The 14,815-nt window shown below is 41.2% G+C and overlaps 1 protein-coding gene across 1 annotated transcript; it reads left to right on the top strand.

The window, feature by feature from the left end:
- Positions 1-360: 360 nt before the first annotated feature.
- Positions 361-14,148, top strand: LOC308289990 (transmembrane protein 255B; the record flags this gene model as incomplete). Its single annotated transcript, XM_080731769.1, has 8 exons — positions 361-403; positions 739-890; positions 2,484-2,546; positions 7,235-7,324; positions 9,313-9,393; positions 9,877-9,962; positions 10,998-11,157; positions 14,017-14,148. 8 exons carry the CDS (start codon positions 361-363, stop codon positions 14,146-14,148), a joined length of 807 nt encoding a protein of 268 aa, XP_080587895.1.
- Positions 14,149-14,815: the final 667 nt, after the last annotated feature.

Below are 14,815 nucleotides of genomic sequence, written 5' to 3' on the forward strand. Positions count from 1 at the left end.
ATACTGGGCAGTATGGATGCACATTTCTCAGTAAATAATAACTAAAAAGAATGCAGGAAATGTTTCTTCTATTATTCTGTAAACCTAAAATATTCCATGGGGTGGTACTGTTAACTTATGTTTCTTCCCACAAACCTTGTCTTAAAAAACGTATTCAGTATTCAATTATTGTACGTGCATCTTCTCTCTCCCTGCACAGCATGCTAAAGGGATACGCCCATCTTCAAATGTCATGGTCAGTCGTGCACATTAGGTGAGAAGAGAAGAGCAAGTGGCACAAAACCATAAAACCTGGAATGTGACAGAGGCATTTGGATTTCAAAGGAGAACATATTGTCTGGATCTATGTGGGCTTGAAAAATGACAACTGCTGACAGGGACATGCCAAAGCGCAGCCCAACAGGTAACTGGGTTGTCTGGGCTGTAGGTTTATATTAGCCCAGGCTAAAGTATTTTAATATTTTAGTATTTTACTTTTAATACTTTAGTATAAATATAAAGTAAGTGTACAAACATTATTCAAATGGACTTTGTAATAGAATATTATTATGTGCTTTATTTTGTATTAATGCACTCTTTAAAAATGTGTTTAAGTATACTTAAAAAGTACATTTTTAATGTTGTTTACTTTAACTTTAAGTCTTTAACCTTTGTGTTGTAATCCCATTAAGTCTGCATGTGATGCTTGGTCACTACTGCTAAAAGCAAATAAAGTGAATGCTGTTTCATTCTGTATAGGCTGGATTTCTAGCCTCACGGTGAGCATCAGAAGAGCTCTATGCCTGGTACTTTTTATGTTCTTTTTGTCCCTGCTCCTGGTGCTTTTGGGGATCTACACAACAACCCGCACAGAGAGTCTGAACATCACTGGGTACTCCTCTGGAGTCATTGTAAGTGTTTAATTATGTTCCCCTTCATTTATCAATTCAATTCAATTACATTTTATTAAAGTGTCAAATCATAACAAGTTATCTCAAGACACTTTACAAAGGCTAAAGAGCCGTGAGAGAGGGGAGGGGGAGGTAGAAGGGGAGAGAGGGAGAGACAAGGGAAGGTGGGGGAGGCAGGAGGGGGGTAATACATTTTATTTGTAGCGCACTTTATGTTTGTGACAAATCTCAAAGTGCTACATTCAAAAGGTCAGAGAAACAAAGCTAAACACATTAAAACGGACCAAGGAAACCTGTATAAGGTAACCTTAGAACAGTGCATAGTTTCACACCTTTATTAAATACAAATCAGAGTAGCATTAAAGCACATAGTGATCACCCATTATTACACAACTCAGAAAGAGTTCAAATGTAAAGAGTCTCTCTAGTCTAGACTATCAACCACATGAAATGTGGAATATTGATGAATCTCCAAACCCCATGTGTGGAGTGCTACCATGATGTCTTCAATAGGATGTCATGATGTCGTAGACTGGCATGGACTCCATATTTGAGCATGGCTGACACAGAACTCCATATATGGGCATAAAAGGGACACAGACAATGGGTTACAACAGATACAACGGGTATTGCATGATCCCAAGTAGGCTGGTGCCCAATGGGCACTATACTAGTTCTGCAAAAATAGCATATCTATAAACTTGCAACACACCATATGGCGAGTTTATAAGGTTCTATTTCTGGCGACGAGATTTAAGTGTTGAGGGAAAAAGGAAGAGGGCCAATTAGACAGCGTTGCTATTAGACTCATGGGCAACTCCGGTCATTGAAGTATATATGTAGGGTTCAAGAGGTTATTGGATCATTGCATATTTTTGGTTAGAAATAAAGGTAAAGGGACTCTGTAGGGCTTCTTATACCATCCAGTGTCAAGAAAAAGAAAAAATAGAATTATAAATCTCGAGATCCACATGGAAACGACCTTGCTCCAAAGCGGATCTCAATAGATTAGATAAAATCACTATATCCTGTTTGTAGTGCATTGCAGTAGTCACTGTTTCATATACAGTAGGCACAACAATTTACTTCACTTGGTTTTCAAATTATAAAACACATTTCTGGATTTGTATAGTGAGATTGTAAACTCATTCTGAATAGCTGTAATTTAACATGCATTACCGCAGCATGCATTATATTACCCGAAGCTCAAAACTGGCACCATACAGAAGAATATACCTTACTGTAATAACATATAACCATCACCAGATCAAGGACTTGGATGTAGCTTTAAAATAATAATGCCATTTAGAATTTTATCCTAAAATCTGTGTGAAAATGTGGTTATTCTTTATACAGTAGAGCAGCTGCAGGCAGTTCTTGGATAACATCTCACGTTAATAAGATTTGTGGACTCTTATCATTTGGAGCAATGTTCTTGATCTTATCCACAAGCATAAAGACCACAGGGCTAACTTATAGGAATTCCTTATATCACCCTTTGACATACTGGTTGTGAATCCAACTCTCACTAACATTGAATGGCATTTTTATTTTCCTGACACTGACAGCTACATGTATATATGTTCTCTGCAGCTGGCCTTTGGATCTTTCCTGGGAGTCCTGGGGCTGTGTCTGGAAGAAAACCGTAAGCAGCTGGTAGGCTACATTCACACTTATAATAATCATCATCATAACGTTTCCATTCTGATATTTGCAATCTCCACACCTGCAACTCCCAAACTCCTTCACATCCCTCAACCCAAATGCATTGTTTTTTTTTTTAAAGATTTGTTTTGGGCTTTTTGCCTTTATTGGATAGGACAGGAAATGGGGGAGAGACAGGGAGTGACATGCGGCAAAGGTCGGCCGGATTGGGAATCGAACCGGCGACGCCGACAGGCATTGATGCCGAAATGGCAATGCCTATATGGTATGCGCCTGGTCCACTAGGCCACCAGGCGCCCCCAACCCAAATGCATTGTTAATTGTAATATTTGTGATTATATTGTAATGTACTGTGTTTTTATTGTAAACCTAGCTACATTGTAAATGAGGGCCAACCCCTCATTGTACTTCCAAAGAACTTAATGATGATAATTGATACAGGTGTTCTGTTCAGTTCAGTTCATTTATACTTTATGGATTTTGGACTTTTAACATAAAAAATATAGTACACTCAATTAGGTCAATTTACATGAAAAACTATCACATCGCCAGTTCCATTTGGTGATCCACATTTGCTACGGCAGACAACTTATTTGATATGGGCGTTACATATCTCCATATATAGGCATATATGGAGATCTGATTGCCCAGGTGTTGCACCTAAGGATCCAAATCCTTGTGTCCCACACAGGAAAACAAACAAAACTAGAAGCAGTGCTGTTCCGAGCACATGGTCTCCACCTAGCCTGGGCTGGCTTCCAATTTCGGGCTTTTGATCCGGTCGGGAGCGGAAGAGCTCCTACGTTTTTCATAGTCCAAAACGGACTACACTTTGGCCGGAAACAACGACCGGAAACAGTTTTAACCAGGCTTTAACCCGTACTTGCGCATGCGCTAACTACTTGCGCATGCGCTAACTGGGTTGAAACTGTTTCCGGTCGTTGTTTCCGGCCAAAGTGTAGTCCGTTTTGGACTACAGAAAAACGTAGGAGCTCTTCCGCTCCCGACCGGATCAAACGGCCCGTTTAGTAAACGAAGACCAGGCTTTCCCCCAGCGGAAAGCCTGGTGATGCGAGGTTAGTCTCCACCAGGTAAGTTATTGTGGCCACCTGGTGGCTCTATAATAGGCTAAAGTGAAAAGGGTGCCATCTCTTCTGCATTTCACAGCAAATGGGACGCTGCATTTCAGGATTTGAGGCATTTTGTTCTAAATGTGTTTTACAAAAGTTGACCAACTGGTGGCGCTATAACAGGCCAATCTGAAAAGGGTGGCATTTGTTTTTTTACCTAGTGGGAGGAATGTGTGTGTGAAATCTCACACAAATTCCACACTGCATTCATGATTTGAGGCATTTTGCCAATTTATTTTTTCAAAACGGACCAATCCTGCAAACTTTGGAAGGCAATCGAATCTTAGCCAATTAGGATGGAATATGAAAAAGCAAAGATATCCGTCTTGATCACATTACTATAGAGATCATGTGTAGCAAGTTGCATGACGTTTGGATACAATCTGAAGGAGTCAGAAGTCAGTCAGAAGTCAGCCTCCTGGTGGTGCTATATAGCGCAAATTTGAGAAATGCAGGGCAAAGGTTTTTCCATAGCCTCTAGGGAGTGTGCATACAAAGTTTTACAGTGATCGGTATAGATAAAAACACAAATCAGAATGGTATAACGCCACCATGAGGCTGATTTTACCATTTTTAAGTGACATGTCTTCTTCGGCCTAGTGGGAATGTGCATGCAAAATGTTATGGAAATTGCACTCTGTGTTAATGATTTGAGGCATTTTGTTCAAAATGGAGCAGTTCTAAAAACTTTGGAAGGCAATCTTTGCAAATCAGGATGGAATATAAAAAATCTGAAACACCCATTTTGTTTAATGACTATCAGAGATACTGTGTACCGATTTGCGAGATGTTTGGACAACATCTGTAGGAGTACTATCCAAAAATGTGTTTTTTACAAATTCGCCTCCTGGTGGCGCTATAACAGGCCGATGTGAAGAATTCGGGGCAGAGGTTCTGCCCTGGCACCCAGGGAATGTGCGTGCACAGTTTCGCTGCCATCGTGGCAACGTGCCGGAGATTAGCTGTACACAGACAGAAGGAGAGGACGGACACACGGACGGACAGCGTAGTCTCCCCATGCCTTTGGGCTGGTGGAGACAACAAAATAATTCAGTCAGAAAGGTTAAGGTGAAGAGGGGTTAAAGCAGTTCTCTCAGAGGGATTCTCCACATGACAGTGTTTCATATTTAAAAATGTGGATGGTGGACAGGTGATTTTTATGTTTTCCTCTTGGATTTATCTAAAATATAACTGTTAACAAAGGAAATTACATTCATCATTTATATTAACAAAACAAGGGAATACCATCCCATTCCATACCACTGGATGCTTGTACGCTTTCCTCCCGCTGGATTTATGTCTAGATTCCTGTTGACAGTGTGGGTTCTCAAGTTTAAATCTGTAGAAAAAAAGAAGCAGCAGTTGCACAATTAGACCCAGAGACATGAGCCTAAAGTTAAATTAGCTTGGTCTGTTCTTAAAATGGAGTTAAAGCGTTCTACATTCTAAATAAGGTTCATGTGGTCAATGGTAATAGAGTTCATGTGGTTAATTACTTAAATACCTAATAAGTCTGACGATAATGTAGGTTTTTTTGTGTGTAGACAAGTTTTTGTTTGTGTGACTGCATGGTTCAAAGTTCTTCACTCAGTAAACAGACAATAAGACTCTTATGTCGTTTCTGGAAACATTTCTAATTTTGTCTCCTAAAGTCTAAATATGCTTGTGCTCATTATTCATTTCCTACATGCAGAGCATGTCCACGTGCTTCGAGGAAGTATATCTTACAAATAAATGCTAAATGTGGTTCAAGAGAATGTGAAGAAAGGGCTGGGTTAAAAAGGCAGCATCTATTTGAAACTTGTGAGTAGCTGTTTAAGATGTTTGTTTAGAGACAGAGACTAATCAATGCAGGACTTAAAATGTCTGAGTCAAAACTTTAAAACATAAGCATGCCATCATGACCTATTTTCATGTAATATGTGTTTCCATGTGAAATTCCATCTAAATTAACTTTTTTGTTGCCTAAATGTTCAGTTACTTATAGACATTTCTATATAGTTAAGTGTGAGCACACATATAAATTGTACCACTGTCAACATCTTATTCTCTCTTATTCTTATTCTCATTTTCATTTACCTGTAAGTTGTTTGCTTCAACAGGGAATTTTTGCAATTGCCAGATGGCTAGTGAAGGTCTGTCAAGGCAATTTTGACAAATGTATGTTATTCCATCGCATCACAAACATGTTTTGAGATGTGTTTTGCCTGCAGTCAGGGGAGACTTAACCAACTGTATAGATTATGATCTTGTATTCTAACCATCTTAGACTAACGTTAGGTACACGGATTTAGACTTCACAGATTTATGTGTCAAATCTCTATACGTATACGTCTGTAGTTCATGCAGAAGTTCGTGATGGCTTAAATGAACAACTGGTCCCAGGTCAATGCTGGGTTTCCAAACATACCTTTTTTCTATCAAAGGAGAAAAGATAAACCACCACAGGATTCAGAAATATAAGCCGCATTGATGTTCAAATTGACAGTATCAGTTCCCTAAAAGCACTTTGTCCAACTGTGATGCATCTGCTATTATTAATGTCTTGGCCGTTATAGCTGTTCCATATTTTCACCATAGCCTTCCCAACCTAAAAGACACACAAAGATAAAAAGACTGTATCTCTAGATGCTTATACAGTGATGATAAATCAAAACATTTGAGGTTGTTATGCTTGGATTCTACTGCCTCCTGCATTTACTGCTGTCTGTTTCACTGATAACACCAAACTGCAGATGATGATAAGAACACTGAACTATACGTATTAGAATAGGGAAACTTCTCCCACTTGCAAGGTCCATAAAAGATGTCTGGAAAATTGGAGGAAACATATTTTAACAACACTTGCAGTACTGTAGAAAAACAACTTTCATTGGAAACTGACAAGTTTGGTATGGTGAGAAATATTTTCACTTCAAGAACATAGTAATAGTAAGAGATGAAATGCTTCTATTCTGAGAAAAAAGAAACCCCTATATAAAAATGGTTTCACTCAAGCATTAATTTTCCCATTTTGGATATTCTATTCGACTTCCATTCTGTTACACACATGGAAAGACCTGTATGTCTAATATGAACAGACAATACCAGTATCAGTGTCGAACCATAACTAGTGATAATAATAATATAATAAGGGCAATAATAATAATAACAATAATAAAACCTTTTATTTGTACTTTATATTGGACACATCTTAAGTGCTGCATGGAATAAAAAGATTAAAAATAACAATCAATGGTAAGAGACCCCCCTCCCCAACTATTCACAGCTAAGAAAAAGTTTGATAACACACAAAGGCAAATGCCATGTTAAAAAGGCTTTTAGTCCCCATAAAAAATGATAAACACGTGTCACTTTATAGTTGTGGTTGAAATATGATAACCACAATTGTTTTTCTTTGAATGTATCCCACACTGTCAAACAGGTCTACTACTTTCTTCAATACAAATATTTAGCCCTCACAACATGTTTTTTTTAGAACAATTGTTTGCATGGCATTTCTGTGTTTTCACATAGATATAATATTTATCCTTATCCTCTTCTGTCCAGCTGACTGCTGCCATAGTGTTCCTCAGTTTTGGGATCATTGCTTCCTTCCTGTGCATGGTGATAGATGGTGTCTTCATTGTATTTAACATGGTGAGTGACCTACATTCATACCTATTCATTGCACAACAAACAACACATAACCAAAACAGAGTTTACAAAGTATTCACACAGCATTATGGAAAAACAAATACATTAAAATGCCACAGGTAACATCAATAGTAGAGGCATCGTAGAGGTGTGAATAGTTGAGCCATAGCAGAACCCTCTGGTGGACTAATTTGAGGACATACAAACAGATAAAGACAGTCTCTTTACAATTAATGGTAAAACAATGCAGGGGTAAAACAATAATTAGCGGGGCACGGTGGTGCAGTGGTTAGCACTTCGCCTCACAGTTGGAAGGTCCTGGGTTCGATTCCCGCCGGGGGAAGCTGTGGGCGCTGGGGGCGTGTTCCTCCACCCGCGTCATCAGCACCCACACCCTAGGTGGGGTTGGCGATGGGGCCTCTCTGTGGTGAGTTTGCATGTTCTCCCCGTGTCTCCTTGGGCATAGGCCTCACACAAAAACATGCAGTAGTCCTGGTTTCTATACTACCCCTAGCCAGCCGGGTGCTCCCCAATGTCCCCTGGCGCGGCAGGGGGAGAGCGGAAACCAGGACTACAGGTTAGGTAGTCACCGGGTGAGAAAAATGGGTTGCAAAAATCGTGGGATAAAAAACATAAAAAAAAAAAAGACAAAATATGATGTGGCTGGTCCAGCAACAGAGCCATGTTGCATATTCTGGCATCAATACAGTATCATCTATTCATAGCTTCAGCCATACATTGTACATAAGCAGACCGTTTCCCTTTAACAGCTTTATTTTTAGATTTGAGTTTGTTCACATTTTATTTATGTAGGAGCCACAATATGTTTTATTGTGGTAGCCCACCCTTTGATTTGATTGTCTCATTTCCGTTAATTTGATCTGTTGTGGTGTCTCCTTATTAACTGTTGATTTGTGTCAGGTGTGTCAGTAAATTAGTCAGCAAAGAGGCCAAGAGGGTGAGTCTGGCCAGATATTCTCTGTTGACTGCAATAGTTATAGCAGCGCCAGAAATTACATTTTAGCTGGGCAAGCAAAGGTACGAGAGGGCAATGCAGCCATCTGCCCCCTCCCCCATCCTGGCCCATGGATGATATTGAGAAAGAAACTCTGGGGCACGGTGGCGCAGTGGTTGGCGCTTCGCCTCACAGCTAGAAGGTCCTGGGTTCGATTCCCGCGGGGGGATGCTGTGGGCACTGGCGGCGTGTTCCTCCCTCCGCGTCATCAGTGCCCACACCTTTGGTGGGGTTGGCGATAGGGCCTTTCTGTGTGGAGTTTGCATGTTCTCCCCGTGTCTCCTAGGGTTGATACCCTCACAAAAACATGCAGTAATCCTGGTCTCAATAATGCCTCCCCCTGGCCAGCCGGGGCGCCTGATGGAGGGGAAAGGAACTGGTTGGAATAACGTGTTCCTTCCACGTGCTACGTCCAAACCAGGGAAATCTCCACTGTCAGGTGAAAAGAAACAACTCGGACTCCTCATGCATAGAAGGAAGCATGAGGTCAGTCCGTTGTCTCCCCAGGCGCGGCAGAGGGAGAGCAGAGCCCAGGATTACATAGGCAATTGGCACTGGGTGAAAAATGGGTTAAAAAAATTGTGGGATAAAAACTTATAAAAAAAAATATATATATACTGCAAGTAGCAACGTAATACGAAAAAGGCCTACCAAAGAATACATTCTAATGATAAAACTAATTAATGTCACAGTTTTTCCACATTATTTGAAATCCATCATTTAAAGTGATCTTTTGCGCTGCCATTAACTTTGTAGATTATTTAGTTTTTAAATGATTGTATCATATCACAGTGTATTTCATCTGTCTGACCCATGCCAGGATAATGATTGTATCATATCACAGTGTATTTCATCTGTCTGACCCATGCCAGGATAATGATTGTATCATATCACAGTGTATTTCATCTGTCCCACCCATGCCAGGATAATGATTGTATCATATCACAGTGTATTTCATCTGTCCCACCCATGCCAGGATATTCGTCCTTTGAAAGCAGGAAGATGTCAGTTTTACAGCAGTGGGAGCAGTTTCATTTATGAGAGTTACTATGTCTCTGTAAGTACCTGTGTGTGTGTGTGTGCGTGCGTGCGTGCGTGCGTGCGTGCGTGCGTGCGTGCGTGCGTGCGTGCGTGCGTGCGTGCGTGCGTGCGCACGCGCATGATATCAGTTGCACTGATGTAGGAAAGCACGTTCTCAGAGCACATTCCTGTTCTTAGTCACACCTTATCTCAAAGATTTATTCCATTGCCTGACTGAGTATTTCAAAGACACATAGGCCTATTTTTATTGAAACTCATATACATTTTGGCTGAATCTTTTCTTAGCAGTCCCTTAATCTTACTGACCTGTAAAGCCTCTATCAGAGTCCAGGGTGAAGAGCTATTCACTTCACCGCGTTGTAGTTTCCTAACTATCACCTAGGCTTTGTTATGTATTTTTAGGTGATAGCTAGAAAACTACACCGCGGTGAAGTGAATAGCTCTTCACCCTGGACTCTGATAGAGGCTTTTGTAGTGAAATGTCTTGCTCCCCTTATAGGTACCCTGTAGAAATCTCAGAGAATCATGCAGTATGACAGTTCGAAGTGGGACCTGCTACTGCTGCGACCTGTATGACTGTGCCAAGTGAGTCAACTTCCTCATCTCTCTCTCTCCGCCTTGTCTTCCTTGTTCTCATTCCCACTTCTCAATTCAATTCGTTTTTTAATTTCTCTAGCGTTTTCAGTTGGATGTTGCTGAAAATGCATTTTTTAATGCATTTTACGCATTAGCTTGTTAGTAGTAATTTAATCAAAATAGTACTCCAATTGTAGAGTGCACTATGTCACTACAGTATCATGATTGTATTCATTTTTTAAAATGACCACTAAGTCGGTTATAAAGCAATGACTCTTTTTTCTTTTTTTTAAACATCTGTTTATTAGTATTTTTCATTTTTAAACATATCGTCCGTTGCAGATATGGAGAACAAACATGATGACAAATACAAATTGGACCATATGACAAAGTAGAAAAACCCTTATAACATTACAAAAGTCGAATATACATATATAAACAATAAAACAAACCTGACAATTCAACCTTAAATAATACAACAGCAATAATGACAATACAAACAAGAAAAGCAATGACTCTTGAGCAGAGCTTTGCTGGGTGGTGCTGGCTTAAGGCTCTTTTCCACCGGCAGCAATAACGATGACGATAACGATTTAAAAAAGTGGGTTTTCAACTGAAGTGGATCGGCAGCATCCACCAAACACCGATAAAGACAACGATAGCCGACAACTACATCGTTAGGATCAACAACGATGTGGTTAAGATCACAGTGATATGGAATTGGGTCTCTTTCAAACAGCTGGAGGTGCGCTCTGCGCGAGCGGCTGTTAATTGGCGCCTCTTCACATTGATGTCCGATAACTTTATCGGACATCAATGTGAAGGCATAATTATCGCTGTGATATCTTATGGCTATCGTCATCGTTATCGCTGCCGGTGGAAAAGGGCCTTTAGTCTTGTTTTTATCTTGGGTTGTCACTACGCGACGTGGCAAATTTGCCCCCCATAATTAGCAATAAAGCATGTTGTGAATCTCATTCCAGTTGTAATCATGCCATGGGAAGAGCTTCATAATGATCAGAGCTATATTGTCCTGTGTTGCAGTGGAGGCTACCTGAACAACTACTATGAGTTTGTTGGCGTGCAGGGCTGTCAGGACGTGTTGTCTCTGTACGTTCTCATCTGGATCCTCTCAGGCCTCAACCTGGTGGCCTTCTTTATGGGCATACTGACTACAGCTGTACTGGGTAGCATAAAGGACCAGGTCAGAGACACTCTCCTATATAGAGTATACACTTATACCACACACACACACACGCACGCACGCACGCACGCACGCACGCATACACATTTTATAGATATTTTGTGTGTGAAATTGAACCATTCCACAGATATACAGAACAGGTCAAAGTCAATTTCAAGAATGCCCATGAAATCAAGATGTTGCAGATGTTATCAGGAAATTAAACAAATGCACCTAGGAGCAAACTCTTCACATATCAACATTTCTTGGTCTTCATTTCCCTGACCTTTGACATTTTCAACCCCAAAGGTTACACATTCTGACCACATATAAACAATGGAGCCAGTCCAAATGTTTGTAATATGTTTGGGAAGACAGGTAATTTTGGCAGTCATGTTCTTGCCACATATTGACAAGGCTTTCCTCCATCTCAGCTATCTGACACACCCTTACAACTGGTTGTTTGTTTATGGTTGCCATTTCAAAAGTCCCGATGTCTTTATCAATATCTGTCTCCTTGTAGACTTTTCACTCTCTGGCGGGCACAACTCCTGCCGTTCCAGATTAAATATGTTTGATATTAGTGGGGTGACCCCAATGTGTCTGTGACCAGATCAGGAGTTTTAAGATTGGTAAATCCCTCAGACTATAATTTGGGCAGATAATCGGGAGCGACCCTGTGAAATTCAGGAGGGGAAAATTGGGCCATAAATCTGCCCAAGCAATTATCCTATAATGTGGGCTCAGCTGGTGAGCTCTGTGGAACACTTTGAACTGACTCAAAATAAGCCTAAGCACAAGATGATGAGTCTACTGCCTCAAGTGCTGCCTCCCAGTCCCATGCACCACTGATCTGAGAAAGTCAGCCCAGCTCTACCTCCCATTTCCCTTTTATCTTTTGTAGAGGGTCCAGTCTAACCCATGGCAAGGCCGATTTTAGCCACTATGGCCCCAACATGTGGAACAGCTTACGAGAGGACTTGAGGTTGGCAGAGTTTAGATATTTTTTTAAAGAAAGCCTAAAATACAAATGTTTTGCCTGGCTTTCATTGTCTTTAATTCACTTTTAGCATTTTTTTTACCAGCTTTTATCTCTTCTTTTTATGTGGAAATCTCTTGATTGATTGATTCATTGCGTGATTCATATAGCTGTACCATTCTCTGGAGTAATTAGTTGATAGTATTTGTATAGACAGAAAGCATTTTCTTTTCTGTCAATGTGGGTTGTTTCCCTCTAATGCATGTGTTTCTCTGTAATAATTACAGAAGAGCTGTAGAAGCGTTAATCAGGCGTCTGATGTCATCATGTCTTCTCCCACTGCCCCTCTGCTAATGGAAGCACAAGTACACACACCACATCACATCTGCCCGGTCAGTCTGCACACACACACACACACACACACACACACACACACACACACACACACACACACACACACGATTGAGGCAGCAACAAGCAACAATAGCAGCATGTGACAAATACTGTATGTACATAAGTTATAGACTAGACTCTTTTACAACTCAACAGGAAGGTTGGTCAAATAAGTACTTATTGTGTAGATCAACTGTACACCTGAACAACTCACCTCCAACCGACATTATAAACCAATCCCTATACAATGGCTGGTTGACGTGAGATGATTCAGTTGCGTCTGGCTGATACGCAAGCTTGTCTATGAAGGGAGCGCTCGTTTTATGGTTAGATGTCACAGTTATTGTCCAAGACGCTCAGTTATTGTCCACGACATTGCAAGCGGCGCGAAGGCCAGCGGACCTTGGCGGAGCGCCGCGCGAGTTACGAAGCCGTGGTGAATGCAATCGTTATATTTATGCCCAGGCCGTAAGGCCTGGGCAAGCCCACGATAAACGCCACGATAAACTCCTAACGCATTCTATTCACCTCCTCTGCGCGGTCCAAGTGACTACAATGGAGCGCTCCCTACCTCCGGTTCAGCCAATCACAGGGGGCTCGGCGGGGACCGGAACTTGGACAAGCTTGCGTATCAGCCAGACGCGATTCAGTTCTGGTATTGTTCTGGTGTAGCCTGATAAATCAGTCCGCACATCACCACCCCCTGTTGGTGGGTGGTGTCTTCCCAAAACGAAGTGTGTGATAGAGTCTGACGCTTGCAGTCAGGCTAGTTCTGGTGATCTTTGAGATTTTTCCAAAGCTAACTCCTTTTTGGGATTTTACTCTTCAGGACGGGAACACATTTTTGTGTTGTTGTTGCTATGTACAGTATATAGCAACACAATTGTTTTGTAATAATTTTTGAATAAATATATATATTTTTTCGGATTTTCTGAAAACTTAGGTCAGGATTTAGAAGGCATTTTTCAAATCGGCCTCAGGTCTAAATGGGTTAATTTCAAGGCTGCTCAACAGCGCCACTTGGTCACTCAGCAGTATTGTAGCCGTTGAGGCTGTCCTCATACAGACAGTATACTCATACAGACAGACATAACTAAATACTCTGTCAAATGGGGGAGTTTTGAACCACACAAGTAATTTACCTAAAAGCTTCACACTGGAGGTGTTATTCCCTTTCATTCATGGCAGGCGTTGATAGACAACATCTCCCAGTTTTATAGTTACATAGCATAATTGGAGAAAAAAAATGCAATAACTGTCAAACAATACAACTCCCATAACTGTTTTTGCTCTGACTCCTGCTATGCAAGCAGGCTCCACACCAGATTAGCTTGCAGTGATTCTGTTAGTGGCGAGGTGGCAAATCAATTACAACATTTTCCATTTTTTGCTTGCACTCTTTTTGCACTTTTGCATTCTGTCTGTGCTTTTGTGTAATGTTGTGTTTTGCTTTCCATTCCATTTGTGGTGCTCTCTGCTTGGCTCTGTGTGCTGTGTTTTCGGTCCAGAGAGGATCCATTTACTTCCCAGCTGCAGGAGGTCCAGTGAGCTCACAGTGTGAGCCATCATCTCACATGGAGTCCAACCCTGCACCATTTGCCCCGCTGTACAGTCTGCTGCCTTACAAGGATCAGAGCTGAGATGTACGCTTCTCCCGGTATTGATTCAACAGCTAATGGCGGCACACAGCAGTGGTTCTCAAACCTTTTCTCGTAGGCCAACACCCCCAAATTCATATGTATTTGCCTGCAGACCCCCAACTGAAAATATTGTGTGCCAGGGACCCCCTAATCTGAGTTCCCAGAAGTTCTGGCATCAAAATGGGAGAGGCGAAGGGACCCCCATACAAGATTTGTGTTGTTACAATGTTTTCACAAATTATTCTACGTCAAGATTTGAAAATCTTTGAAAATAACAGATCTACAAGTTCAGAAGGCGTTGGGGTGCAACACTTGTACATACTTTATTAGTAACATGCAGGAGTCTGTCCCCGTCACAATGCGCAAACCCCTGGGAGATGGATTGCTGAGGTGGAGCATCAGCTCCATCAACTCCTTGTACTTAATGCAGGACTTGCCGCACCCAAGCCGTGCTACTCATACGCTGAGTTGGCGGTGCCTGGGATCGATCCCATGGCCTTATGGTCCAAAGGCGAGAGATCTACCGACTGAGTTACCCAGACACATACAGTATTATATTCTTATTGTAATATACAATGTCAGTATAGTGGTTCTCAATGATGTCTTTCCTCAACAGAGAGGATCTTCTTTTCTCTGTATTGCCCTTGCAATGTTAAAGCAGGGGTCA

Source organism: Nannobrachium achirus, assembly GCF_963921795.1.
Source record: "Nannobrachium achirus genome assembly, chromosome: 8".
Taxonomy (NCBI): domain Eukaryota; kingdom Metazoa; phylum Chordata; class Actinopteri; order Myctophiformes; family Myctophidae; genus Nannobrachium; species Nannobrachium achirus.